The sequence below is a fragment of the Lycium barbarum genome, chromosome 10 (genome assembly GCF_019175385.1).
Source record: "Lycium barbarum isolate Lr01 chromosome 10, ASM1917538v2, whole genome shotgun sequence".
Classification (NCBI taxonomy): Eukaryota; Viridiplantae; Streptophyta; class Magnoliopsida; order Solanales; family Solanaceae; genus Lycium; species Lycium barbarum.
The window spans coordinates 112,619,474-112,646,106 of NC_083346.1; the positions used below are offsets into that span (position 1 = coordinate 112,619,474).

At 36.6% G+C, this 26,633-nt stretch overlaps 2 protein-coding genes across 2 annotated transcripts; both read right to left on the reverse strand.

Annotated features, from left to right (window-relative positions):
• Positions 1-300: 300 nt before the first annotated feature.
• LOC132613326 (uncharacterized) lies at positions 301-1,921 on the reverse strand. Its single transcript, XM_060327343.1, has 3 exons — positions 1,682-1,921; positions 981-1,397; positions 301-918 (listed from the first exon to the last, which is right to left on the reverse strand). Exons 1-3 carry the CDS (start codon positions 1,919-1,921, stop codon positions 301-303), a joined length of 1,275 nt encoding a protein of 424 aa, XP_060183326.1.
• A 13,202-nt stretch (positions 1,922-15,123) lies between these two features.
• On the reverse strand, positions 15,124-19,732 carry LOC132616166 (uncharacterized). Its single transcript, XM_060330771.1, has 3 exons — positions 19,422-19,732; positions 16,139-16,403; positions 15,124-15,597 (listed from the first exon to the last, which is right to left on the reverse strand). Exons 1-3 carry the CDS (start codon positions 19,660-19,662, stop codon positions 15,363-15,365), a joined length of 741 nt encoding a protein of 246 aa, XP_060186754.1. The 5' UTR covers positions 19,663-19,732; the 3' UTR covers positions 15,124-15,362.
• Positions 19,733-26,633: the final 6,901 nt, after the last annotated feature.

Sequence of the window (26,633 nt, forward strand, 5' to 3'; positions counted from 1 at the left end):
TGATAGGAGCCGATATGAATCTCTCTTTTAAGCCCTCAAATACCTTCAAACAAGTATCATCAAATACAAACTTCGAGTCCTTCTCCAAAAATTTGCATAGAGGTTGGATATTTTTGAAAAATCCTTGATGAATCTTCGATAAAACCCGGCATGCCCAAGAAAGCTACGAACACCTTTGATGGATATTGGGGGAGGAAGCTTGACAATAACCTCAATTTTAGCTTGATAAACCTCAAGCCCCTTTTCCGAAATCTTGTGTCCCAAGACAATGACTTCTCTAACCATGAAGAGACACTTCTCCTAATTTAGAATCAAGTTCGTCTCTTCATATCTTTTCAATATTTGGGCAAGATTCTCCAAGCATTCGTCAAAAGAATCCCCTACCACGAAAAAGTCGTCCATGAAGATTTTAATAGACTCCTCAACCATGTCGGAGAAAATAGACATCATGCAACGTTGAAAAGTTGCGGGAACATTACATAGCCCAAAAGGCATTCTCTTGAAAGCAAAGGTCCCATAAGGATAAGTGAACGTGGTCTTGTCTTGATCCTCGGGAGCAATGGTGATTTGGTTGTACCCGAAATACCCATCAAGAAAGCAATAATATTCCCTTCTCGCGAGCCTATCAAGCATTTGATCCATGAATGGCATTGGGAAGTGGTCCTTTATGGTCCACTTATTCAACTTCTGATAATCCATACAAACCTGCCATCCGGTGACTATGCGAGTGGGAATTAATTCATTTTTAGCATTTGCAACCACGGCGATTCCATCCTTTTTGGGCACGCATTGAACTGGACTAACCCAAGAGCTATCCGATATAGGGTACACAACACTGGCATCTAACCACTTGATGATTTCGATCTTCACAACCTCTTGTATAAGAGGATTCAACCTCCTTTGATGTTCAACGCTTGGCTCACATTTGTCATCAAGTTGGATTTTATGGGTACAAATACCGGGTGGAATCCCTTGAATACCTCAATACACCAACCAATAGCTTTTTTGTATCTTCTCAAGATTACTAACAACCTTTCTCTTTGCTCATCCGTCAACCAAGCGAAAATAATAACGGGCAATGTGTTGTTGGGACCAGGGAATTCATACCTCAAGTGTGAAGGAAGAGGTTTGAGTTTCAAAGTAGGAGGATCAATAATGGAGGGCTTTGCGGGAGGAGTTGACCGGTTTTCTAAATCAAGATCAAGCTTCTTTGGATTGTAGTGATATGACCCCAACCCAATCAATGCATTAACCGTCTCCTCGAACTCTTCTTCATTCTCTCCCTCATAGTTCATTATCACCGCTGCCAACATATCACCCACATGCTCATGCTCAACGGTTGTCTCCATGACTTTATTAATTGTATCAATAACTGACACAACACTCATATCCGCCAACTGTTTCATTGACTTGCAAATATGGAATGTGACCTCTTCATCATTCATTCTAAATTTTAGATCACCCCTCTCCACATCTACAAGAGCACGCCCTGTGGACAAGAAAGGCCTTCCCAATATTATGGACACCTCGAAATCAACTTCACAATCCAAAATCACGAAGTCGGCCGGAAAAATAAATCGATCAACTCTCACAAGCACATCATAGAGGATACCAACCGATTTCTTCCTGGTTCTATCCGCCATTAGCAATCTCATTGTTGTAGGTCGGGGAGTGCCCAAACCCAGTTGTTAAAAATAGCAAGCGACATCAAGTTAATGCTTTCTCCAAGGTCATCTAGTGCTTTGGCAAATTTATACATCCCAATTATGCAAGTAATGGTGAAAGCTCCTGGATCTTCCTTCTTTTGAACCAAAGCCTTCGTTACAATAGAGCTACAATGATGTGTAACTCCCACCATTTCAAAACTAGCATGTCTCCTCTTGGTTACAAGATCTTTGATGAATTTGGCATAATCGGGCATTTGTTCAAGTGCTTACACCAAGGGAATGTTAATTGAAAGCCCTTTCAATCTCTCAATAAACTTGAGAAATTTTTCATCATCAGCTTTCTTTACCAAACTCCATCATCCGCTTTCTTTACCAATCGTTGAGTAAATGGAGGAGGGAGCTTTGGAACGGGCGGTAAAGCCATTAGCATCTCCTCTACCGCTTCCTCGCCTTTTGAAGCTACATTAATTTCTGGACCATCTTCAACTATTATGGGCTTTTCAATACTAGCCCGCTTTTGCGTTGGAGTCACTTCTTCCTCAACAACGATGGGTTCTTCGACTATTCTCTCATCATCGACCACCACATTATTTTTCACCAATATCTCTCCCCCAATTGTCTTGCCACTACTAGTAGTGATTGCATGACACTTATGGTCACCCTCATTCTTTGGATTTGCAACCATATCACTAGGGAGTGTTCCCTTTTATCTTTGGTTGAGAGTGGCCGAGATTTGGCCAAGTTGCGACTCTAATTGCTTGATGGACGTTGAATGAGAACCTACAATTTTCCCCAAGCTTTTCATTTCATCCCTTTTTTCTTTGCAAAATGAATCGGTTGTCTCCACCTTTTTCAACACTCTTGATAGCGTATCTTCCATTTTAGAACTAGTAGGGTCGCTAATGGATGGTTGACTCGAAATAATTTGGTTTCCCTTTGGTGGGACATAGGGATTTGAGCTCTGGTGGTTGTTGTAATTGTTGTTATAACTCCCTTGATTGTTGTTATAACCACCTTGATTGTTGTTGTAACCACCTTGATTATTGTCCCGCCAATGAGAATTTCCACTATCTTTCCTCCATCCTTGATTTTTGCTATCTTTGTTCCAACTTTGATTCCCTTAACCTTGCTGCCAAGATCCTTGATTAGGACCTTGGTAGTTCGGACGGGAACCCCCCGCTTGATTGTTGATAAAATTGGCTTCCTCCTCACAAACTTGAAAGCAATTCTCATCCATAGAATCCCCTTCACAAGATCCTACCATATTTACTCGCTTGGAGCCTCCACCCAACACATGTTTCGTGAGGAGATCCACTTGGGTGACCAATTTTGCCATGGTCGCATCTCTCTCTTCTTCTTCCTTCTTTATTGTCTCCCTAGACAAGACAATCTTGGAAAGACTTCCTCCATCCACTTCCGTCTCCCTAGTGTTCCAAGCCTCATTGGTCTCTGTCAATTATCTAGGAGAGTACTCATCACAGCATAAGAGTTTTCCATCACAGACCAACCCGCAATATTATTTGCTACCGACTTGTTGACAGTATCAAGTGATCGGTAGAATGTTTAGAGAAGAACACTATCGGGCAACCCATTCATTGGACAACTTTTTACTTTGTTTTTTGAAACGAGTCCAAGCTTCATGTAGAGCCTCGATTGGAAGTTGACAAAAGTTGTTGATTTCGTCACGGAGTTGTAACATCCGAGAAGGAGGGAAGAATTTCTTGAGGAATGCTTGAGTCAACTCCGCCCAAATAGTAATAGAACCGGCTGGAAGATCATCCAACCATGCAGTGGCTTCACCCGTGAGAGAGAACGGGAAGAGCCTCAACTTAACCGTCTCGGCGGAGACATTTGGATGCACATTAGTGGTGCACACCCCAAGAAAATTCTTTAAGTGCCTATTCGGGTCATCCATTGGTAGACCCCCAAATAAGCCCTTGGTGTTGAGCAGGTGCAACATAGTATTGTTAATAAGGAAACTCCCGTTTCCTTGCACTGGAGGTGGACAAATAGCGGCTGCATCACCCGATTCCAAAATCATTTCATCTTCATCGGTATTATCACCCATTATACCTGAGCCAACACAACAACAACAAACAAAATAAGAAGAGAATAGAGACTAAAAGTAGAGTTTTACACTAATTGGTAAATTTCTAGACCGTATTCCCTAGCAACAGCGCCAAAATTTGATACACCCAAATTACGCCTTAAATATCAAGAGTAAGCGGTCGTTGTCAAATATAGAACCCAGCTAGGTTAGGGTCTAATCCCACAGAGAATACAGTGAAGAAATATACTTATCAAGTGTAACGCTCGACTATTAGTCTATATCTCAAGGGAGGGGGGAATATAATAGTAATTGATTTGATGTTTGTTCAGTAATAACTAAAAGGTGTTGTTATAAGATGTAAACTATTAGAGAAAGGGACTAAGGTTGTGGTTCCAATGGGAAGTAATGCGAGTGGGTATCAATTCAACCTCTTTAAATGTCTAGATGCGATTAACGATGGATTACTTAATGTTATCAAAAGTCTTTCGACCAAATTGATAAATATCATTGCTAAGCTTTCTCAAGCCTTAGAATGTGGAGAATGTAAACACCCAATATGCTACAAGTTAGCTATCCCTTCTCTAGCTCAAGCTATTAGATGGGTTTAATGACCCAAATCCTTGCTATCTAACCCTTTTTCTAACTTCCACCTTATTTCTCAAGCAAAGCGAAAGTACTTAGGCACAAATAATGTGTGCAACCATCAAGAGACGTTAAAGCATGAAGAGTTGATAGAATGCATCATTAACATATAAATGAAGTATAAATATGAAACTCAATCACATAACTAACACATTTGGTCCCACAACCTTAGCTAATGGGTTTAGCTAAACATTTGCATTAAGTAAGAGACAAAGATAAATAATGTAGTCATAATGCTTACAAAGCTTTTTGGAAGAAAGCCACAAAATAAAGTGCAAGATTCCTCTTTAAAGCTTCAACAACCAATAATAAATGTTTCTTTCATAAAAAGACAATAATAAGTGCAGAGTATGTATTTTTCAGAACCCTAGGAGGGTATTTATATCCCCCAAAAAACGTGCATAAAGTTTAGACAAAAATAACCCTGCAGACGCAACATGCGTCTCGCATGTTGTGTCGCAAGGAATACACATGCGAGACGCGAAGCATGCTCAGCAGCCGCATGTTATGCTCTTGACTTCAGGCTTCCCAATTTTCGGACAAGGTTTGCGTTAACACTGTAGTATCGCAAGTTTAACATACGACACTACTAGAAAAACTCGAATTACATGAGAATTTTACCTGGGAACTTTTTCCGCAGGTAATTCCTGCGGATTTTCATGTGAAAATCCATAAATTCCTAATTTCTAGAATATTTACCTGTGGATATGATTTCCCCAGGTGAATCTGCAAGTAAATTTAGAGCCATTTAGCGCCAAAATATTACTTGGGGATTTATTTGGGAAAACAATCCCCAAGTATCACTTTCCAAGGTAATTCCGCAGGTAAACAACAAAAAATATAAAAAAATTATTTCCTTTGAGAAATCGTAGGAAAATCCCCAGGTAATGGTACTTGCGGATTTACCTAAGAATTATTTCTTGGGGATTTACCTGGTGATTATATTATCTGGAAAATTACTTGGGGAATTTATTGCTGCGAATTTATCTGGGGATTATTACTTGGGAATGTACCTGGGGATTTATTATCTGCGGAATTACTTGGGGATTTTGTTATCTGCGGAATTACTTGGGGATTTTGTTGCTACGATTTTAGATGGGGATTATTTCTTAGGGATTTATTTAGGGATTATAATACCTACTGAATGACCTAGGGATATTCTTGCTGCCATTTTTGCTGAAGATTATTTTTAGGGAAGTTACCCAGGAATTTTATTACCTGCGAAATTACTTAGGAATTTTGTTGTTGCGATTTTAGCTAGGGATTATTTCTTGGAAATTGACCCATGGATTGTATTACCTAGGGAATTACCTATGGATTTTGGTGGAGAAAAGGACAAAAATGGTCCCTTAACTATGATAGTAGGTTCAAAATAGTCCCTTAATTATGCACTTAACGGTTTTAGTCCTTTAAGTTTGTTACAAGTTAACAAAAACGGTCCCTTAACTATGAGAGTAGGTTCAAAATAGTCCCTTAACTATGCACTTAACGGTTTTGGTCCTTTAAGTTTGCCATAAGTTGACAGTTTTAGTCTCGACAAAATATTCATCGAACTCTATTTGTTAGATTTGACGAGAACTATGAAAAAAAGGGAAAAATTAGTGAGAACTCTAGATCGGTCAAATAACTCGGGACAAACCGACGGACGTTAGTCGGTTATAGGATGGACTTCCGCGCATTTTTCCTCAAAAATAATCGATGGACTTCCGTTGGTTTTCGTAAAAAACAATAAAAATTAAAAAAAAATAGTGTCCCTCGATTTTATCCATCGGTTTCCGTCCATCATTTTTTTCGCTTGTTTTTTGTAGTGACAACTTTTTTAGTTTCTGCTATTTCTAATTTATTTCTAAAGTCTAGTGTATTTTATTTTGTCGATGGATTCCCTCAGTTTTAATCGATAGAGTCCGTCGGTCTTTGTGTTTCGAGACACCATTTTCTGACATTATCAAACCGTAAAGTGCATACTTAAGGGACTATTTTTAACCAACCCTCATAGTTAAGGGACCATTTTGTCAACTTATGGCAGACTTAAAGGACCAAAACCGTTAAGTGCATAGTTAAGGGACTATTTTGAACCTACTCTCATAGTTAAGGGACCATTTTTGTTAACTTGTAACAAACTTAAAGGACTAAAACCGTTAAGTGCATAGTTAAGGGACTATTTTGAACCTACTATCATAGTTAAGGGACCATTTTTGTCCTTTTCTCGATTTTGTTGCTATGATTTAGATAAATATAGTGAAAATGTTGATCTCGTGATGTGATATATGGTTTAGATTGAGTATTACAAGTCATTAAGCATTATAATGGGTTACTACTTTTTGTTTCGAGCAAATTCAATAAGAAAATAATTGTCATAAATTTTTTAATAATTAAGAATTTACTATGACTAACATAAAAGGATATAACAACGTTACAATACAATAACATTTAACATTTTTCAGCTGATATCTTCATAAAATATACTCTCTCTGTTTCAATTTATGTGAACCCATTTGACCAGGGCATAAATTTTAAAAAGAAGAAAAGACTTTTAAGCTTGTGGTGTAAAATGAGTCACATATATTCGTGTGGCTATAAATCATTGCATAAAGTTAAATTATTTTCAAATATAGAAAGGGGTCATTCTTTTTTACACGGAATAATTAAAAAATAGGTTCACATAAATTGAAATGGAGAGAGTACTAAATAGTAAATATGTATTATTGAACAATTTAAGTTTAATTCTTAAGAAGAGAACAAATAAGTTACATTTGTTATTAACATATATGATGTAACAAATATTTAACTATCTATTCAACTCATGTTATTTTTTCAGTTATATTTGAAATTATGGAATTCAATTATAGTATGTTACTGACACTTATCAAGTGAAATTATGATTCTATTTCCAAACATTATTTCTTGATTTAACTTATTGGTTACATTATTGAAATGACTTATAGCCTGTTCGGCTAACCTTCTAAAATTGGCTTATTTGAAAAGTGTTTTTCAAAAAATATTTTTGGTGAGAAGCAGTTTGTGTTTGACCAATTAATTTAAAAAGTACTTTTGACCAACAATTAATATTTACCCAAGTTTTAAAAAATGCTTGTAAGTGCACTTTTTCAAAAAAGTGATTTTGGGATTTATTTTTCTTTTGCTTTTTCCAAAAACACTTAATTTCTTCAAAAAGCTTGGCCAAACACTTCACTTTTTTAAAAATAAGCACTTTTGGCCTTCCAAAAGCTAAGCCAGAACTATTTTTATTTTTACCAATTACATAACCATGTAACGTGTTTAATCCTTGTTAATTAAGGCAATTTTCATCTAAGAAATGAATTAAATTTGTCATTTCCGGTATATACTAAATGGAACTTTTGTAAAAATGACTAAGAATAACAAGTTATACAATTGTAATTTGATCTACTTACTTTAATCTGAAATAGAATTTTCATTTCATTTGTGAAATCCTGTTATATGCTTCCTTCTCAAACAAAAAAAAAAAAAATGACAAAGAAATAATAAGACAAAAAAAATTGTGAAATAAAAAAAGTGAGAGAGAAACAACCATAAATTAACTGGACAAACTTTGTCACACATCGGCTGATTGTTGTGCAATTCTACTCAATATTAAGCTATAGTGCAACATCCATGCACGGTTCGTTTCTGGCTGTTGTGCAATTCCACTCAATATTAAGCGTCAGTGCAACATCATTGCACTTGTTCGTTCGTGCCTTTTCCCTTGTCAGGAAATGACATTAACTACCTGGGACCAAGGGGAAATATGGTTGAGCTGTAGTTTTGTGAAAAGTTGGCTTATTTAGTACTTAAGACAAATAATAATATTGAGAGTATCTCTAGTACTAGATCAGATTCTGAGTGGTGTGCTGTCTCCCTCGAGTAAGATTTGGGGGGAGGGGGGGAGGTTAGGTACGTTCTAGTTGATGGAGAATCATAATAATGTTTATTATTATTTTCTCATGATATTAAATTTTTTTTTGTCAAAAAGATTCTACAGATTAGTTAGGGAATTTTCATGGGAATTAACTTGCGGATATCTCCCTATGCAAATCCGCAAGTAAATTCCATTTTTTCCAATTTTTTTACCAAACATTTCATGCGAATTTTTAGAATTTCTTACCAAAATATCCGCAAATAATTATCTAGGGATTTTAAATCCCATGTAACTTTTCTGGGGATTTTAAAATCCGCAGGTAATAATTACCCACGAAGGTTTTTCCATCAGATTTTTTTGGCAGGAAATTTCGCACGAAACTAAATTACCTGCGAATTTTCTTGTACAATCCTCAGGAAAATCCTCATGTAATTTGAGTTTTTCTAGTAGTGCGAATCGCATGTTGATCTCACAAATTGCGCAACCTTTCATCTCTCTTCTTTAGTGGCCTGTCATGCTATGCGGTGCAATTGTGGATCCGCAGACATGACATGCAGTTCGCATGTTGTGCAAAAGTGTGTCCTTGACCTATTTTGCTTCATGTTGCTATGTTATGCATTCCGAATATCTTTCCCTACAAAATGACAAAAACATGCTAAAAGTAAAACCAAAAGTGCTTGAAGAGTCACAAACAGTGTTTTAAAAGGCGTTTTCGAGGCGAGCCCTGGGGCGGGGCGTACCAAAAATGCCCCGGGGCGATGGGTCGGGGCGAAAGTCTCCAAAGGCGTACGCCCAGCAATTCGGGGCATACGCCCGGCGTTTGGGGCGAGTTTTTTTGTTGGGGCGTGTTGGGACGTAAGCCCAGAAAACTTCTTCAAACTAAAACGAAATTTGTTAAATAAGTCCTTAATATAATGGCCAAATTCTCAAAAGTCAACATGTAATTACTCAAATGTTTTAAAAAGGAACTGAAACATTAAATTTAAAAGTCAAGACCTTTTTTATTGCTAGAATGTCTAATATATATTCTTTTCCAATTATTTATCTTGTCTTCTACTATCTCAAAAAAGTAACGAGCAGTCACTTGTACTTGTAAGTAGCATATAATAGATTGCTCTAATTAGTTTTTTTGTGGGGGTAGAGCATATATATATATATATATATATATATATATATATATATATATATATATATATATATATATATATATATATATATCACTTATTTATAGTTTTCTTCAAATTTTTATGCTATTTCACTTATTTAAAAGTATTTATTATAATTATATCATTTTATAAAATATTAAAAATTAAAACCCCATGGGGCTTACGCCCCGTGCCTCGGGGCTTACGCTTCACTAAGGCAGACGTAAAACGCCCCGCCTTACGCCCTCGCCTTTTAAAACACTGGTCACAAAAGCCCAAAGAATAAGTATCGAATGTGTCGTAATTTCACGGCTCATCATATATATATAGGTTATTCTCCGTGAAAATTTTAACGACAATAATAAATGGACTTGTTAATTGTAAAATTGACTTGTGTCATTGTGTGATGATATCACTTCACACTTAAGACTAAGGTCCATTTCACCTCATTAGATTGAATATTAAACCCACTAACGATTCTAATCTCTTTTGTTTCACTATCTAGCGGTGTGAAAAAGCCTACTACATATCTTACTTAAAGGCAAAAAGAGAAAATATCAAGAAAATGACTTTTCCCCCTAATATATTCCACTTTCACTAATTTTAATACGGATATGACTTCACAATCCATTAAGGGGTGATAATAAGTTGGACCATTTGAAACAAGTCATCATCAGCCACGTGATACATTATTTCACTATTAAAAAATCTTTATTTTTCCTATTACTTTCACATTGAAAAAGGTTAAATGGCTATTTCTCACGGAGTGTTAGTGGACAAAAATTTAACTAGTAGTGTTTTCACACGAAAAATTAGAAAGTTTCCCAGCGTTTCAATGGGAAACTGTTTTCGACCATGCATATTCCCAGTGAGCCGGTTCAGCAGGAATGAGGTGAGAAAATCATGTTTTATAGCACAAATTTTCCACTAAATATTGATGAGAAAAAACTCTATTTATAGTAGTGTTTGTGATCATGATATAATCTAATACAATTTCACCGCAATTCTAAATAATTTGAGGTTGATTATTTGAATTTTCATGGTCAATACCACTTCATTTAACTCTACTTTAGCCTTTTATAAATTAATTAGTTTTATGCTGCTTTCAACTTATCATAATTTCCCTTCTTCATTTGAATTTGTGACAAAGCAATGTCAGCAAGTTTATACCAGGAAAGTTGTAACATAAGCAAATCTGGTTTCGAAAAATTTAAGCATTAAGGAAACAAATCCAAAGCGTTTCAACCACAATTTCTGAAAATGGCTTGCCAATAAACTATGATTACAAACAGAAAATTCCAGTATTCACTTGGAACAAAAATAATTAGTTCCTTATCAGTTAAGCAATTGTGTTTAGAATTTTATAATCAATTATTTTTACAATCTTCTTAAGTTGTCTATCAATTAAATTCTTATTTGAACTACCATTATGTACATCTTCTTTTTAAATTTTAACGTTTTTATCAACTAAATTCTGTTCAAAGCAATAACGGTTATAAATCTATTAAGTCTTGACTGGTTGATATGCACGAGCTTAGAATGTAACAATTTTAACTAAAAATACATATATCGCGACTAAACTTGTAAAACTAAAGAAAACCATAGTAGTAGTCTTTATGATTTGATGAAGAATTGTCCCGGGAAGGAAAACCAAAAAACGTAGCTGTGTTCAACTTATATAAATATTTTCCGGACTAGTTTGTTTTTTAAGGTATAACCTTTTACCAGTACTATGAATTTACTCGAATTAAGAATTAAGTTCTGAGCTATAGACTCTTGCTTAATCACGCCATGTGTTACAATTACGATCAAATTTTTTTGTTGTTAATCAAACGTCTCATATAAACTTTTATTTTTCAGCTCAGCAAATTCCTTGTTGCCACTTGCCACTAATTTACCATCGTCCATGTAAATTAGCCCGAATGACACATGTAATTCGGTTTTTTGCCCTCTTATAATAATTTTATACAATCTTAAAAGTTGACATAAACTTTGAGAAGTGGGGGAATCTTTACCCTTTTTATTATTTAAATGTAGAAAATATAGGTTGCAAAGGTGTTTTTTTTTTTCTTTTTCTTTTCAAATTGCAAAAAAAAAAAAAAAAAGAAGAAGGGGAAAACCGTGTTGTCTTTAATTTCCAATCTTTTAACGTTTTAATAAAATCTATTTTTGAGAATATATTCCTATAGCTTTTTCATATCGATCTCTTAAATTTTCACATACTACAGTTATTCTTTTCCCTTTTTTAAAGATCAGTTTGATGAGGCCTCTTTACCAGTAATATTCCCTACGCGAATCTAGCACGATAAAGCAATCAAAATATACCAAGTTGAAAACCATTTTCGTGATCATCTTCACTTTCTCCTCTTTCATTTTATTAACTTTTTTGTTTGTTTGTTTATTTGATATTTCTCTTTTGAGGATAGCTTTTATGTAAAGTAAAGAAGAAACAGGCAAACAGAAAAAGAACCTTTGTTTCATACTGTGGATTGCTGCTATTGTTTTAGAAATAATTATTCATGAGTAGTCTATCAGTCAACGAAGAGAATCAAAATTATGAAAAACTAAAATTCAGTTTCGATCGAGACAAAAATATTACTTACATAATTTCGTTTACCAATTAATGAAATGAGTCAAAATTATGGGAAATCAAACTTGAATTCCAACCGACAATAAATAACTGTTGATAGATGAAGTTAGTCAAAATTATGAGAGATAAATTTTTTATTTCCAATAGAGACAAAAACATTCATAATTTCTTTCTATTTCATATAAGTCCTATCGACCCTGGTTGAAAGATTTATCTAATACAAATATACAGATAGAAAATAGTTGATATCTAATTTAACAAATAAAAATGCGGACAAGTGGACTCCAACACTAACTATTGAAATTTTATAGCAAAAAGTGGGATAGAAAGGTGACAAAAAGTTCTTATCTTTCAAATCGACTTTACCCATATCTCATTTTTTGACAACTAAAAACCGTGTGGGGCCACCAATAAAAAGTAAAAAAAGAAAAAAAACCGGATGCTGGCTTCTAGTTTCCTTTAGTTGATCCTCATCCATGATCCATCCATCACAAAACTATACTTGTACTATATATAAAAGGTGGTCATTTGCAAACAAAATTCTCAACATATTCCTTTTCATTTTTGCATACAGTGATCAGTTTCTTTACTTGCCATATAGTGATATATTCTTTTCCTCCATATAACTCTTTCTTTGTCCTGTGTTCGAACATCTTTCATTATGCAAAATCAAGAAAACCAATTGAACCAACCTCCTCCAGGTATGTTTTTCTTTTCCAAGCACGCCCTATCTTCATATGCAGTAACGAAGTCAGGAATTTGTTCAATATCTAATATATATTTACTTTTAAGAATTTATATTCAATATTTAATGGATATATGTATTATGTATGTAATATTGACCCCATATACACAAAACTATATACACAAAACTATAACTTTTCGACAAAGAACGGTTTTAGCACAGTTGTTCAGACCATATGGCGATGGATAGGATTTCTGAAGATCCCCTTAATGGAACGCTTACACAAGCCGAATTACACAAGCCGAATTGATTGGGTCAGTGGATCCCGGATAGCCAATAATTATATAAAGAAAATTATTGTGTTCAACTGATCATACGAAGACAGGAATTTGTTCAATATCTAATATATATGTACTTTTAAGAATTTATATTCAATATTTAATGTATATATGTATTAAGTATGTAATATTGACTCCATAAACACAAAACTATAACTTTTCGACGAAGAACGGTTTTAGTACAGTTGTTCACGCCATATGGCGGGATGGATAGGATCCTGAGTCTGAAGATCCCCTTAATGGAGCGCTTACACAAGCCGAATTGGATTGATTCGGTCAGTGGATTTCGGATAGCGAATAATAATTATATAAAGAAAATATAATTTTTCGGTAAAGGTGAATTGGGTTAACCCTTTCTCTTGCACACATACACACACAAGAAACAAGAAGTTGAACTCACTTATCTTATTGGAGTAATTTTTATTTTTTTTGCTTAAAGGCTATCCTACTGAATCTACACCAACTGGAAAGAGTAAGAAGAAGATGAAGTGCTTCCCAAGAAGTAAACCAAAAGGAGAAAGGGGCTTCCTTGAAGGATGGTACGTTTTTCTGATTGTCATGTTTATTGGCTTCTACGCTTTGACTGCCTGAAAAATGATTTTCATGTTTATTTGCATCTATATTGCTTTGACTCCCTGCAATATGAGTTTAACTTATATGCGTCGATTGTATAAGAAACTTTAGTATTATTAGACCATGCAAAAGGTGCATGAAATCAGTAATCTTGAAAATAAAGCTGTTCAATTGCCACGATTTTTATAGGTAAAAGTGATCTACTAGTGTTTAAGAACTTTATGATGTTAGTGTATATAAGTTGAACTCCTGAAATATTGATCCTGTTAAGGAAATTTATTACACACAATTTGTTAATTGTTCAACATGTTAATTGTTCGTGTTGAATTCTTAATATAACCGCTCTTTGCTTTTGTTTTTGCAGCCTCTTTGCACTATGCTGCTGCTGGATATGTGAAGTTTGCTTCTGATTAAATACTTCGGATTTGGGCAAATATAAAGAAAATTCCATGATGATCTATTTAACTAGTGATGTAATATATACTTATGCTATCCTCTAAATTTTTGTATTAACCATGTATTCTTAGGATCTGAGACTCTCTGTATATTGGTTAAGGTTTGTTATTTATCTTTCTATTTGTTTTGTATCTTTTTGAGGTCCGAAGAGTTGTACCGTGTGTAAGAAATCCTTGAGATAATACAGCTCTTGTTTCCTTCACATACTTCATACTTGGATATCTCTCTCCTCCTTGTGGCTCTCTAGCTGCAAAAAAAAAATAGCACTATACCAGAAATAGAAAGTGCTTCAAAAGATGTTGGTTACCCCTTTACTGACAACACAACTAGTGCTGGCAATCAGTAGCATTGGCATGTATAATTAGCAATATTCAATATCAAAGAGTTCCACGTCGAATATTTGCCAAAGAAAAAAAGAAATTTTGAGATGAAAATCATTGTCACTACAACCAAAACAATAAGAAAGTTTCACTAACTGAACAAGAGATTTTGGATTCTACAAACAAGCATCTTTGTAAGTTGGTTTTGTTACCAAGATCATTAGGTGTACCTTGTTGGCCCATGTCATAAGATGTCAAATACATGAAACAGCTTTTTATTTAATTGCTATTTATATAAAGCAGATTCTGTTTTAGCCATTTGCATTAAGTTGGTTTTAAGAATGAGTAATTACCCATCTCCGACTCTGACTGCCCAATCTGAGAGTGGTTGGATAGCGATTCCTACTTATTAAAAAGGGTTCTATGATCGGCTATTAACCCCTGGAGGGAAAGAAAGGCTCAGGCCTACCTATCCCAGTAGGATCCCATAAAAGGACAGGAATAGTTAAGAGGTCCCATATTTGCCGAGACAGGCAACACTTTTGTTCATGATCCTAGTATGTCATGTCGCTCGTCCCACTGCATCAAAGAGATGTCCAAGGCATCCTTGGTTGATCTCGTAGTTCAGACAAAGTGGAGATGATGAGATCGGTCCATAAATTTTCCTTGTCAGCCAAATCCTGCTTGTTAGATACTAGCCAAATAAGAAAGTAAACCATATGAATGTATTACTTCAGGATGCCTTTATTCTTGACCTACAATCTCAAGGAGCAACACAAATAAACACAGCAAGGGGGAATTTTATTAAGAGGGCAGCTTTCCTTCACTTTCTATATTCTGATAAAGATGACTTATGGAGTACCAATTTATGGTAACACAAATGTTGAACTTGAGACAAACAGAAGAAAGCTTAGGGCAAAGCTCATATTAGTTGTAGAAACGTCACTAAACCCAAAAAAAAAAAAAAACCTTAGATTTGGTACATAAGTTACCATGCTGTACAGAATTTAGCAGTTTTTCTAAGACATGTACTCTCTAGATGACCATCCAGAATCATGTCTCCCGAACGAATAGGCTGTCGGTGGCATCTGCGACAGGTGGAGGGGATCGGGTTCAATTCCATAATCAGTCAGTGGCCTGTGCTCTAGAATGTCATCATGCTTTTGAACAAATTCAGGAATCTCAAGCTCTCCTTTCTTTATGTCGTCCCAAAGGTATTGCAGGCGACTAACATACTTTATTTTCCAGTACAAGCTACACCAAGAGAAAACATAGTATAGTGAATGCCCTATGTATTTCTCTCAAATGAAGGAAACAACATGCTTCTAACTTGGGCTATGGGAAATATTTACATGTTACAAGGTTATGCAATGACATAAGCATTGCTTGTCCTGGAATTGATGCTCATCATGGTCTAACGTACGTGTTCGATGGAAAGACGGTTTCAACTTTTCACAACAAAAAATGTAATTATTGGGGTCAAAGTTCCTGCAGAAACTCTCGACTTGATAAGGACTCCTTGTAACTGGAGTCAAAGGCCCCCTTTTTCAAGATGAAAACTCAGTTTTTTAATTTACAAGGGCCTTCTGTAAACCAACAAATTTTGATAGGGATAAAATATATGACCCTTACACCAGAATTTTTTTAAGTATATGATACCTCACAAATTTGAATATGAGTAATCAAAAGATGATTTCTAAAGATGGTTATCTATATTCATAGAGGTACTTCATTTCACTGTCACTAAACATGCCAGGGAAAAATGCAGAGTTTAACTAACCAATTAACTACTTACCCTCCACTTAGGAAAAATCTGCCTAGCGTTGCAAGAACAAGCCTTGACCGGATCCCAGGATGCACAAAGTATACTGCCTGAAGTCTGTCCTTATGGTCAGAAGGCAGATCTTCGTAGATCCACCTCAAGATGGTCAATCCAGGGTTGTTATCCTCTGTCTGAACAGTACTATGCATGTAGACAATGCAGAATGGCCCCTCAGGCAGCTCCGCGCTAATTTTGTTGAAGACATACTTTTTCAGCCGCTCAGCACTTATAACTAGAGCTGTATATTATTGTAAATAGGTGTTAAAAAAATCTCAGGTAACAAACAGAAAGGAAACAGCAACCAAGAAATGTGAGATGGAATATCACTGGTCACATGTATATATATATTTTTGCGAATAATTTCAAATGAATCCCAACATGCATTAAAATTAAACAGATTTGAAATCTGCGGAGGAGCAAGATGTGGATGTCACCACAAAGAAAAACAAAGAGGTAATTGACTTAGCCTAGAGGTTAACATCAGGCCTTTGGAAAGGTCTCCCATCCATGCATATGTATTTGTCCAACATTGTACGGTATGAGACTATTCAATCATCTCATGGTTATAGTCAATGCGCTTTCATCTGAAGGAAACAAACAGCTGAATTCGATAAAACAGAGTTGAAGCAAGAAGGCCATAGGAACTAATGAGGAGAAGAAAAAGCCAAGGCTTTTCTACTGTTTTACACACAAATGAAGAATAATGGATAATTGCCTTGAACCAATCGTAGCATCACAAATAACTCCAGACGATGAGTTCACGCAAGCAAATCCAATAAAATCTATTTACAGGTATTTTGAAGAGTTGAAGCAATATAACCTGGCATAGAGGCCTATAAGAATCAAACAAGAAGCATTCTAGTCAATTCCTCACACAAGTGTCCCTCATATAATTAATCCAAAAAAGATTTGCTCCAAATTCATTTTCCTTAATTGATACGTGAAATTATCAATGACCCATCTTATGAATCTATGGTTTGTTCAAAACAATGTAAGAGAACTTCAAAGCAAGTTTTAGCACTTGATTGACTTGATATTCATTTGAAACTTTGATAAGCTGTTGAAGGGAAAAGCATACTTCAGACATTGGATAACATAACATGCTTGCATGGTGCATTCTTCCCATTAACACATCAACATAGACACTGGAACAGTTGCGAAACAAAAAGAGTAAAGGAAAATAAAGCTCAAACACCAAAGTAGCTTTCTTTTCAGTGTGCAAGTGCAGAAGGCAGAAACATCATACTAATCTATTTACTTGATTGTGTCCATTAAGACTACCATGAACCATCAGGGAGATTCATCCTATATTGTTCCTAGATAATTCCAGCAAATAGCAGAATCATGGCTAGGGAACTCTACTAACGAACTATCCAATTTATTGTAAAGGGGTTGCCGGCCAGAGAAGCTACTTGGAAGAAAGAAAGAGACTGGTGAAAGATTGTCCCAGCATGCATTTGGTGGACGTTATGGAAAGAAAGAAATGCAAGATGTTTTGATGGGAAGAACAGTAGCATGAAGAAGATTAAGATGAAATGTCTTAGCCTACCTTTTTTTTTTTTTTTTTTTTTTGGAAAATGGTACTCCCTCCGTCCCATAATAAGTGTCACCTTAACCAAAAACACGCATATTAAGAAACTAATAATGCAATGTGAAGTTTACCAAATTACCCCTATATAATAAAAATAAATTACTTTTACCTTTTAATTAAAGCATGCACAAGAAGTAAACCTTTTGACATCGGAAATCCAACAATACCAAGTTATCAGGTGGCTTTTCCAATCATCATTTAGATGTTACTTTATTGTCTAAGGGTAGAATTAAAAAAAAACTAGTCAATTTATGTCTTGGTTTCCTAAGGTGACACTTATTATGGGACAAAAGATTTGGCTAAGGTGATACTTATTATGGGATGGAGGGTAATTTTAGCCTACTTTATTTTTGGTGTAAGCAAGATATGTTGGGGGAAGTAGAAGTTTTAGTTGATTTCATAGGGCAACTGTAAAGCTTTTTAGTTTTTTTTTTTAAGATATCATCCACCCATTGTGGGTCGTCAATTCCGACCTCATCACTTCTAAATGATGAGTTTTTTGTGTGAATATAAAGTTACCTTTACCTCAAAAAGAAAAAAGAGACCAAGTCCAAGCATACTTGGGGAGTACTTGCGCCAAGGACGTTGGAACAATAGGTGAGGGAGAGTATCACAACCCGCTCAAAACACACAAATTTTATTTTTAGAAAACTAATAAAAACATACAGTAAAATAGGAATATTGAAGGTTTATTAGATACAGATGCAGGTCTCAAAGTAAGCTCCACAGCAATAGTGACACAGAAAAACATGACCAAACACAGTGACACCAGATGCATGGGAAATACTATCAATCAAGCAGATTACTATTTGTCCATTATAATCAGAAACAACAACTCAGAAAATTTCAAGAAGGAAACCAACATTTCAGATAGCCAGTAGAGATCCTCCACGTCAAACCCATATCACCAAAAGATTCAAATATTTAAGCTTTTACGCGACTACTGAACATAGCCACACCAATACAGGTAAACCATTGCAGCTGCACAGAAGCTAACACACACTCAAAAGATAAAAGGAAAGTAGTACTCCTTTATCCCAATTTATGTTACACTCATTTTACTCTTAATGAAATGATTTATAGTAACAGAAGCATAAATTTCAAATACTTTCTCCATCCCAAAAAAGAACAAAGGACTAGGAGCCTATTTGGATGGGCTTATGCCTATAACTTGTTTGCAGCTTATAAGCTAAAAAAAAATAAGTTGGATAGTCTAACTTATTTTTTTTGGCTTATAAGCTGTTTTTGCTTTAGATAAGCTAAGTCAAATGAGCCCAATTATTTTTTTGAGCTTATTTTAAGCACAAAATGACTTTAAATTGGCCAGTCAAACACTCAAAAAAACTGAAAACAGCTTATAAGCAACTTATAAGCCAATCCAAACGGGCTCTAGGAGTACTATATATTGATTTTGACCTTCAAAATTACAAAACTTCATCTTATTATTCACAATATACTTTAATTTTCATGTGCCACTGCTTAATAGTGTTAATTGCTCATAAAATTGAACAAACACAGAGAATACAATATATCCTCTCACAAAATTGGTCATTTTACCCAACCTCAACTATCTTCAAGACACAATATAGCACTAAAATCTACAAATTGGTCACTAATATTTAAGTAAACCTAAGGTTAACTGAAATGGGGTTTGGAAGAATTTACCCGGAAAATATTTTCCAACAATACGAAAGATCCGATTACCCGACTTATCAGAACCGGATTCAAGACGAAAGAATTGGAGGGAATCAAGATCTTGTTGTTCAGAAGAAGGGCAATCATGCCAGGTTTCTTCGGGTTCGGGTTGTTCTTGATGATGGGTTAAAAAGGGTCGGGCATCAATACCAAGATCCGATGCTAACACCAATACTGAAAAATCATCCTTACTTGAACTGGAGCTTCCCATGTTTATCTTTACAGTCACAGCCACAAAAAAAAGCTAACACACAAGTAATTAAGAGCCCGTTTGGATTCGCTTACAGCTTAAAGCTGTTTGCAGCTTATAAGCTGAAAAAAATAAGTTGGGGTAGTCCAACTTATTTTTTTTGGCTTATAAGTTGTTTTCAGCTTATAAGCTGCTTTAGATAAACTAAGTCAAATGGGTTCAATTATTTTTTTGAGCTTATTTTAAGCATAAAATGACTTTAAGCTGGCCAGCCAAACACTCAAAAAAGCTGAAAACAGCTTATAAGCCAACTTATAAGCCAATCCAAACGGGCTCTAAGTTACTTATAAGTGTAGTATATACCTACTATAATTCCATTTTTCTTTCTTTCTTTGTGGTATTTTTATTTACCACATCAAACTTTGAAATAAAGATGTACTTATTCTATGTTTATTTACTGAGAAAATGATAAAATGGCCTCTTATGTTTGGAATTTTCATGACCAAACATTAATTTTTAAAAAAAATGAAAAAGAAATTCTAAAAAAAAGTGAATAATTCTTATGGCTAAACGGGTCATTGTCAAAAGTTAATACTTTTTGTCTTGTTAAATATTTAACAATCTCTGTCCGATAGATTTTACGAGAATGTGAAGAAAAAAAATTAGCGTGAATTCACATTTAGAGGTATAATTTTTGTTATTTTTGATTTCTTTCTAGAGTTTGCTGCATTTTTTCTGGTGCACTTTGTGCTATTTTTGGTTCATTAGTTCTTGTGTCTTGTAAAGTTTTTTTATATTACTGAGATTTGATGGGACTTCTATAGGTTTTAGATTAAATATTTTTTTGAGAGTCCCCTCAAATCTAACCGATAAAATTCGTTAAATATTTAATAGAGATTGAATATGTTAACTTTTGACAAACATAAAGGATCAAAGACTGTTCAAAACATACTTGAGGGACTATTTCGAACCTACTCTCAAATATCAGGGGATGATTTTTGTCATTATCTCTTAATTTACTCATCAGAAAAGTAGCGGTGTCAATGGGACGATTTGACCGTTTATTTTTAAAAAATTATATCATTCCAATTTTTTGGTTATTTCACAATGCATAACCAAAATTAGATTTTCTAAAACCATCCCAATCATGTCGGTTTCTCTTCGGTATTGATACGATTCGGTTAATTTTCGGTTATTTTACTTTTAAAATATCTCCTAAAACTACAGCCTAGCTTTGTCTGTTAATACATTTTCTCTCTCCCCCCCCCCCCCCCCCCCCCCTTTTTTTTTTCTTTTCAATATTTCCTTTGTGAATTCCTATATTTCTTCCTCCTTTTTTTTGTTTTGTTTTCTCTTTGCTTGATACTTCTTGTCACATGTCTGTAATCACCCATGGCAAAAACCTCAACAACAATTCCAAGGGAATAATTATGAAAGAAATGATCAGGGCAATCCTAATCAAGGGAATTACAACAACTATAATTATGGCAACAATAGCTCCAACCCCTACATTCCACCTAGGGGGCAAGCATCCAATTTCCAACAATGGAGAGATAATTCAGCTAGCAACTCTACTGGCAACACATCTAATGACTCTGCTGAATTAAAGAGTATGATGCAGAAAATGCTGATGAATCAAGACAGAACAGAGAGCACAATCAAGGGAATGTCTCAGGTCCAACTATCTCATTCAGCCTCCATTTAGAAGCTTGAAGCACAATTCAGAGACCTTTCCCGAGAAGTGCATACTCCTCATCGGGGACAACTACCGAGTGATACAGTTCCAAATCCAAAAGGTAGTGGAGTAAACTCTGTGGAGAATGTACTTGCTATTAGCACCAGAAGTGGAAAAATACTTCAAGAGGCTAATAAAAAGGTGATTGAGCTGGAGCAAATTGTTGAAGAAGAAGGGCAGCCTGATGTATCAAATGATATCGTGGAGGAAGAAGCAGGGGAGGAAGTCCCTATTGTAGCCGAAGAAGAGCAGAATCTTGATAATCCCAAGGCACCGGTGGAAAACCAGGAAAAGGGAAAGGCAAAAATTTTCGGTGCTCTTCGCCCTTTGAGCCAATTGTTTAAATCTTCACCGCCTTTTCCTCAAAGGCTGGTGAGAAAAACAGAAGATGAGAAGTGCTTGCGATTTTATGATCAACTCAAGCAGTTGACGATGAACATTCCTTTCATGGATGTTGTCCAAGAAATGCCTGGCTTTGCTAAGTATTTGAAGGATCTCCTAACAAAGAAGAAAAAGCCATTGAAACACGACACTGTGGGTATCACTCACCGCGTTAATGCCATTCTTTCCAAAACTACAGTGCAAAAGAGGGAAGATCCGGGAGCATTCACAATTCCATGCACCATAGGGCAACAAAATTTTGCCAGGGCTTTGTGTGATAACGGGGCTAGCATAAATCTTATGCCCCTGGAAATTTTTAAGAGATCGGGGCTAGCGATGCCAAGGCCAACTACCATGAGGTTACAGATGGCTGACAGAACGATAAAAAGGCCAGTTAGGGTAGTTGATGATGTACTGGTTCAAATCGGGAAATTTCTACTGCCGGCAGATTTCGTGATTCTTGATTGTGCTATTGATCAAGAAATTCCTATTATTCTGGGAAGACCTTTCCTTGCCACAGGGAGGGCTCTTATGGACTCCAAAAAACATGAAATAAAGTTCTGGGTGAACGATGAGGAGGTGACTTTTCACGCTAGTAAAGGCATGAAATTACCTAGTCCCTATCAAAGTATTTCAGTCATAAACTCTGTTGATGAGGTGGATGAAGCAGTGGAATTTAAAATGGAGGAAGAATGCTTGAGTGAAGCATTATTGGCCATCTTGGTGAATTTTGATGCCGAACAAATGGAGGGATATAATGAGACAGTGAATTCACTCACAGGTCTGGGGTCTTACTCTTATGAGCCCAAGAAATTGTCTCTTGATTTAGAGAAACGAACAACTCCTCCAGCAAAATCATCAATTATTGAGTCACCGAAACTGGAACTCAAGAAACTGCCATCCCATCTTAAATATGTATTTCTTGGAGAAAATGTTACTCTTCCAGTTATTGTGTCATCACTTCTGAATGAGGGCCAAATTCAAAGACTCATCGTAGTCTTGAGGAAGCATTTAAGAGCTTTGGGTTGGACTATTGCAGACATCCGGGGGATTCCCGCCGGAATTTGTGAGCACCGAATACAGTTGGAGGAGGAAAGTTCGCCGAGTGTTGAGCATCAGCGAAGATTAAATCCACCGATGCAAGAGGTGGTGAAGAATGAGATTATTAAGTGGTTAGATGCTGGGGTGGTTTACCCGATTGTCAACAGTCCATGGGTAAGCCCAGTTCAGTGTGTGCCAAAGAAAGGGGGCATCACCGTTGTCCCTAACTCTAAAAATGAGTTGATTCCAACAAGGACTGTCACCGGTTAGAGAGTGTGTATGGACTACCGGAAGCTGAATACCGCATCTTGCAAGGATCACTTCCCTATGCCTTTTATTGATCAAATGCTTGATCGGCTAGCCGGAAGATCTTATTACTGTTTCTTGGATGCGTACTCAGGATACAACCAGATCAACATTGCATTGGAAGACCAAGAAAAGACTACTTTCACTTGTCCCTATGGGACATTCGCTTTCAGCCGGATGCCATTTGGTCTTTGCAATGCACCAGCTACCTTTCAACGATGCATGATGTCCATATTCTCTGATATGGTTGAAAACTTTCTTGAAGTTTTCATGGATGATTTCTCTGTGGTGGGAGATTCATTCGATGAATGTTTGGGTCATCTTGATCGGGTGCTACAACGGTGTGAGGAAACCAACCTCGTGCTCAACTGGGAGAAGTGTCATTTTATAGTCAAGGAGGGCATTGTCCTTGGCCATAAGATTTCAGAAAGAGGGATTGAGGTTGATCAAGCTAAAATCGATGTGATTTCACAACTCCCTCCGCCCGTTTCAGTAAAAGGAGTTCGGAGTTTCTTGGGGCACGCCGGATTCTATAGAAGGTTTATCAAAGACTTCTCCAAAATTTCAAATCCCATGTGCAAACTCTTGGAAAAAGAGTCCAAATTCAATTTTGATGAGAAGTGCATCAAGGCGTTCGACGGGTTGAAGCTGAAATTAATCTCCGCATCTATTGTTGTGTCCCCAGATTGGTCACTTCCCTTTGAATTAATGTGTGACGCCAGTGGTCTTGCAATTGGCGCTGTGCTTGGTCAGCGGCTAAACAAAATCCTGCACCCAATTTATTATGCCAGCAAAACATTGAATGGAGCTCAGCTGAACTATACAGTAACGGAGCAAGAATTACTTGCTATTATTTATGCTTTTGAAAAGTTCCGGGCTTATTTGTTAGGTGCCAAGGTAGTGGTTCACACTGACCATGCTGCATTGTGCTATTTGATAGCGAAGAAGGATGCTAAGCCTCGGTTGATAAGATGGGTTTTGTTGCTACAGGAATTTGACTTTGAAGTCAAAGACCGAAAAGGGTCAGAAAATCAAGTAGCTGACCATCTTTCCCGACTTGAAGCACCAGGGAGACCAAGTGATGTGCTGGATATTGATGACACTTTCCCGGATGAAAGAGTCTTGGTCATTTCCAATGATGTGGCACCATGGTATGCCGATATTGCCAATTATTTGGTAACTGGCATCGTTCCTGAAGAGTTGAAGACATATCAAAAGAAGAAGTTCTTGAGAGACTGCCGACAGTATTGTTGGGATGAGCCTTACTTATTCAGAACGTGTGCTGACAATATGATCCGGAGATGTGTGGCGGAATCTGAGGTGATGGACATTTTGAAAGCGTGCCATGATTCTCCAGTTGGTGGACATCACAGTGGAAATCGAACCGCAGCCAAGGTGCTAGAGTATGGCTACTACTGGCCAGCCATTTATCGTGATGCAAATATGTTGGCACGCTCTTGTGATAAATGCCAACGCCAGGGCACAATAGGTCGGAGGCATGAAACTCCAATAAACTTTGTTCTTGAGGTGGAGCTATTTGATGTATGGGGAATTGATTTTATGGGGCCCTTCGTAAGCTCCTACGGCCTGAAATACATTCTTGTCGCAGTGGATTATGTCTCCAAATGGGTGGAGGCGGTGGCCTTGCCTAACAATGATTGTAGGAGAGTCAATGCGTTTCTCAAAAAGAACATCTTTACAAGATTTGGCACTCCTAGAGCTATTATTAGTGATGGTGGATCTCATTTCTGCAATAAACCATTTGCTGATCTTCTTGAAAAATATGGCGTGCATCATAGGGTTGCCACTCCATATCATCCTCAGACGAGTGGTCAGGTTGAGGTCTCAAACAGAGAAATAAAAAGCATCTTGGCAAAGACGGTCAATGTGCATTGCACTGACTGGTCTAAAAAGTTGGATGATGCTTTATGGGCATATCGCACAGCATTCAAAACGCCTATAGGGACTTCACCGTATAAGTTGGTATTTGGGAAGGCATGTCATTTGCCTATTGAGCTTGAGCATAAAGCCCTTTGGGCATTGAAAAAGCTGAATATGGATTGGCATGAAGCAACCAAGCTGCGGTTGTTTCAAATCAACGAGATGGATGAATTTAGGTACAATGCCTATGAAAGCGCAACACTGTACAAGGAAAAGATGAAATACTATCATGACTCGAAGATTCTAAAAAGGGATTTTCAGCCAAAAGACTTGGTCTTGTTGTACAATTCACGCCTGAAGTTCTTTCCAGGCAAGTTAAAGTCTCGTTGGTCTGGTCCTTTTGAAATTGTGAGTGTGTCCCCAAATGGAAGAGTCATTGAGGTGAAATCCGAGGATGGCACTCGGACTTTTAAGGTGAATGCACAAAGAGTGAAGCATTACCATTGGTGTATTGATGATGGTAAGGTCGTGGATAGGTATCGTTTGAAATATGGCTCCTGAACTCGAAAATGAGGTACCACGTCGAGCTGTGACGTTAAACCAAGCGCTGTGTGGGAGGAAACCCACATTTACCGCTTTGTAAGTAGTTTAAAGTTTGTATTTTCCTTGTATTCTTTTGTGTAATTAATGTGCTAATGTGGTGGGATTTGAGAACTGAAGGGGCCAAATAACTGTTGAGTGATCCAAGGCGAGACGCTCCATGTTACGGCCCGTAACTCATGTTACGGTCCGTATCATGGAGCGTAACAGGCAAAAATAAAAATAAAAAAATCACTGAAGGATGAGGAAGAGTGTTACGGTACGAGTTACGGTCCGTCGTACGTGTTACGGACCGTAACACGGGGTCGTAACTTTGATACAAAATCTGGGCTTTCACTGAAAATTTTCAACATGTTACGCCAGGTGATACGGACCGTAACACGAGTTACGGTCCGTCGATTGTACTGCCAGGTCATTAATGAATAAGTGAAACGGGGTCGTTTGATGGACCGTAACACAAGATACGGCACGTATCCCATGATACGGTCCGTAACAGGTAACGTAACTGTCGGAAATGTTTAAATGCATTAACCGACGGTTCCCATTTCAAATTAAAAGGTTTCTTCACACGTTTTTCAACTCCCTCTCCCTCATAAATCCTCTCTTCTCTTCTTCACATCCTCCTCTCTTCATCTTCCATTCTCCCCCATATTTCTCTAAAATCTCATTACTATTTTCTTATCAACAATCACTGTTTAAGTTCAACTTTCATCCTCACAATCGCCAACGATCAGGTATTTCATGTCTTGACTCTTTTCTTTTAGCCATCAACGTAATTTCTATGATCTTCATGAATAATCTCGTATGATATGCGGTGAAATGTGTGAATTGATTGTGTTTGATGAATTTGAATTTCAATTGATAATTTATGTGGGATTTGACAATGGTTGGGGGTTGGGATTGGTATTTGTGTTGTTTAAAAGACTCGTGGGCACAAACACATTGCTTCCCATTGAGTCGGAGGGCATCCTGGTTGAAGGTTTCATTCGTGAAGTTACTAAATCGGTTTGCCCACCAATTGTTCGATACAAGTCCCCAATGAAAAACT

Coding starts and splice junctions, on each gene's coding strand:
- LOC132613326 (XM_060327343.1), bottom strand. CDS start 1,921: ATGCCCGATTATGCCAAATTCATCAAAGATCTTGTAACCAAGAGGAGA. Junction 1,398..1,681: donor TTGCTATTTTTAACAACTGG/GTTTGGGCACTC, acceptor TCAATGAAACAG/TTGGCGGATATGAGTGTTGT. Junction 919..980: donor CTATTGGTTGGTGTATTGAG/GTATTCAAGGGA, acceptor GACAAATGTGAG/CCAAGCGTTGAACATCAAAG.
- LOC132616166 (XM_060330771.1), bottom strand. CDS start 19,662: ATGGGAAGCTCCAGTTCAAGTAAGGATGATTTTTCAGTATTGGTGTTA. Junction 16,404..19,421: donor TGTTGGAAAATATTTTCCGG/GTAAATTCTTCC, acceptor AATAATATACAG/CTCTAGTTATAAGTGCTGAG. Junction 15,598..16,138: donor AGATTTTTCCTAAGTGGAGG/GTAAGTAGTTAA, acceptor CTCTTGGTGTAG/CTTGTACTGGAAAATAAAGT.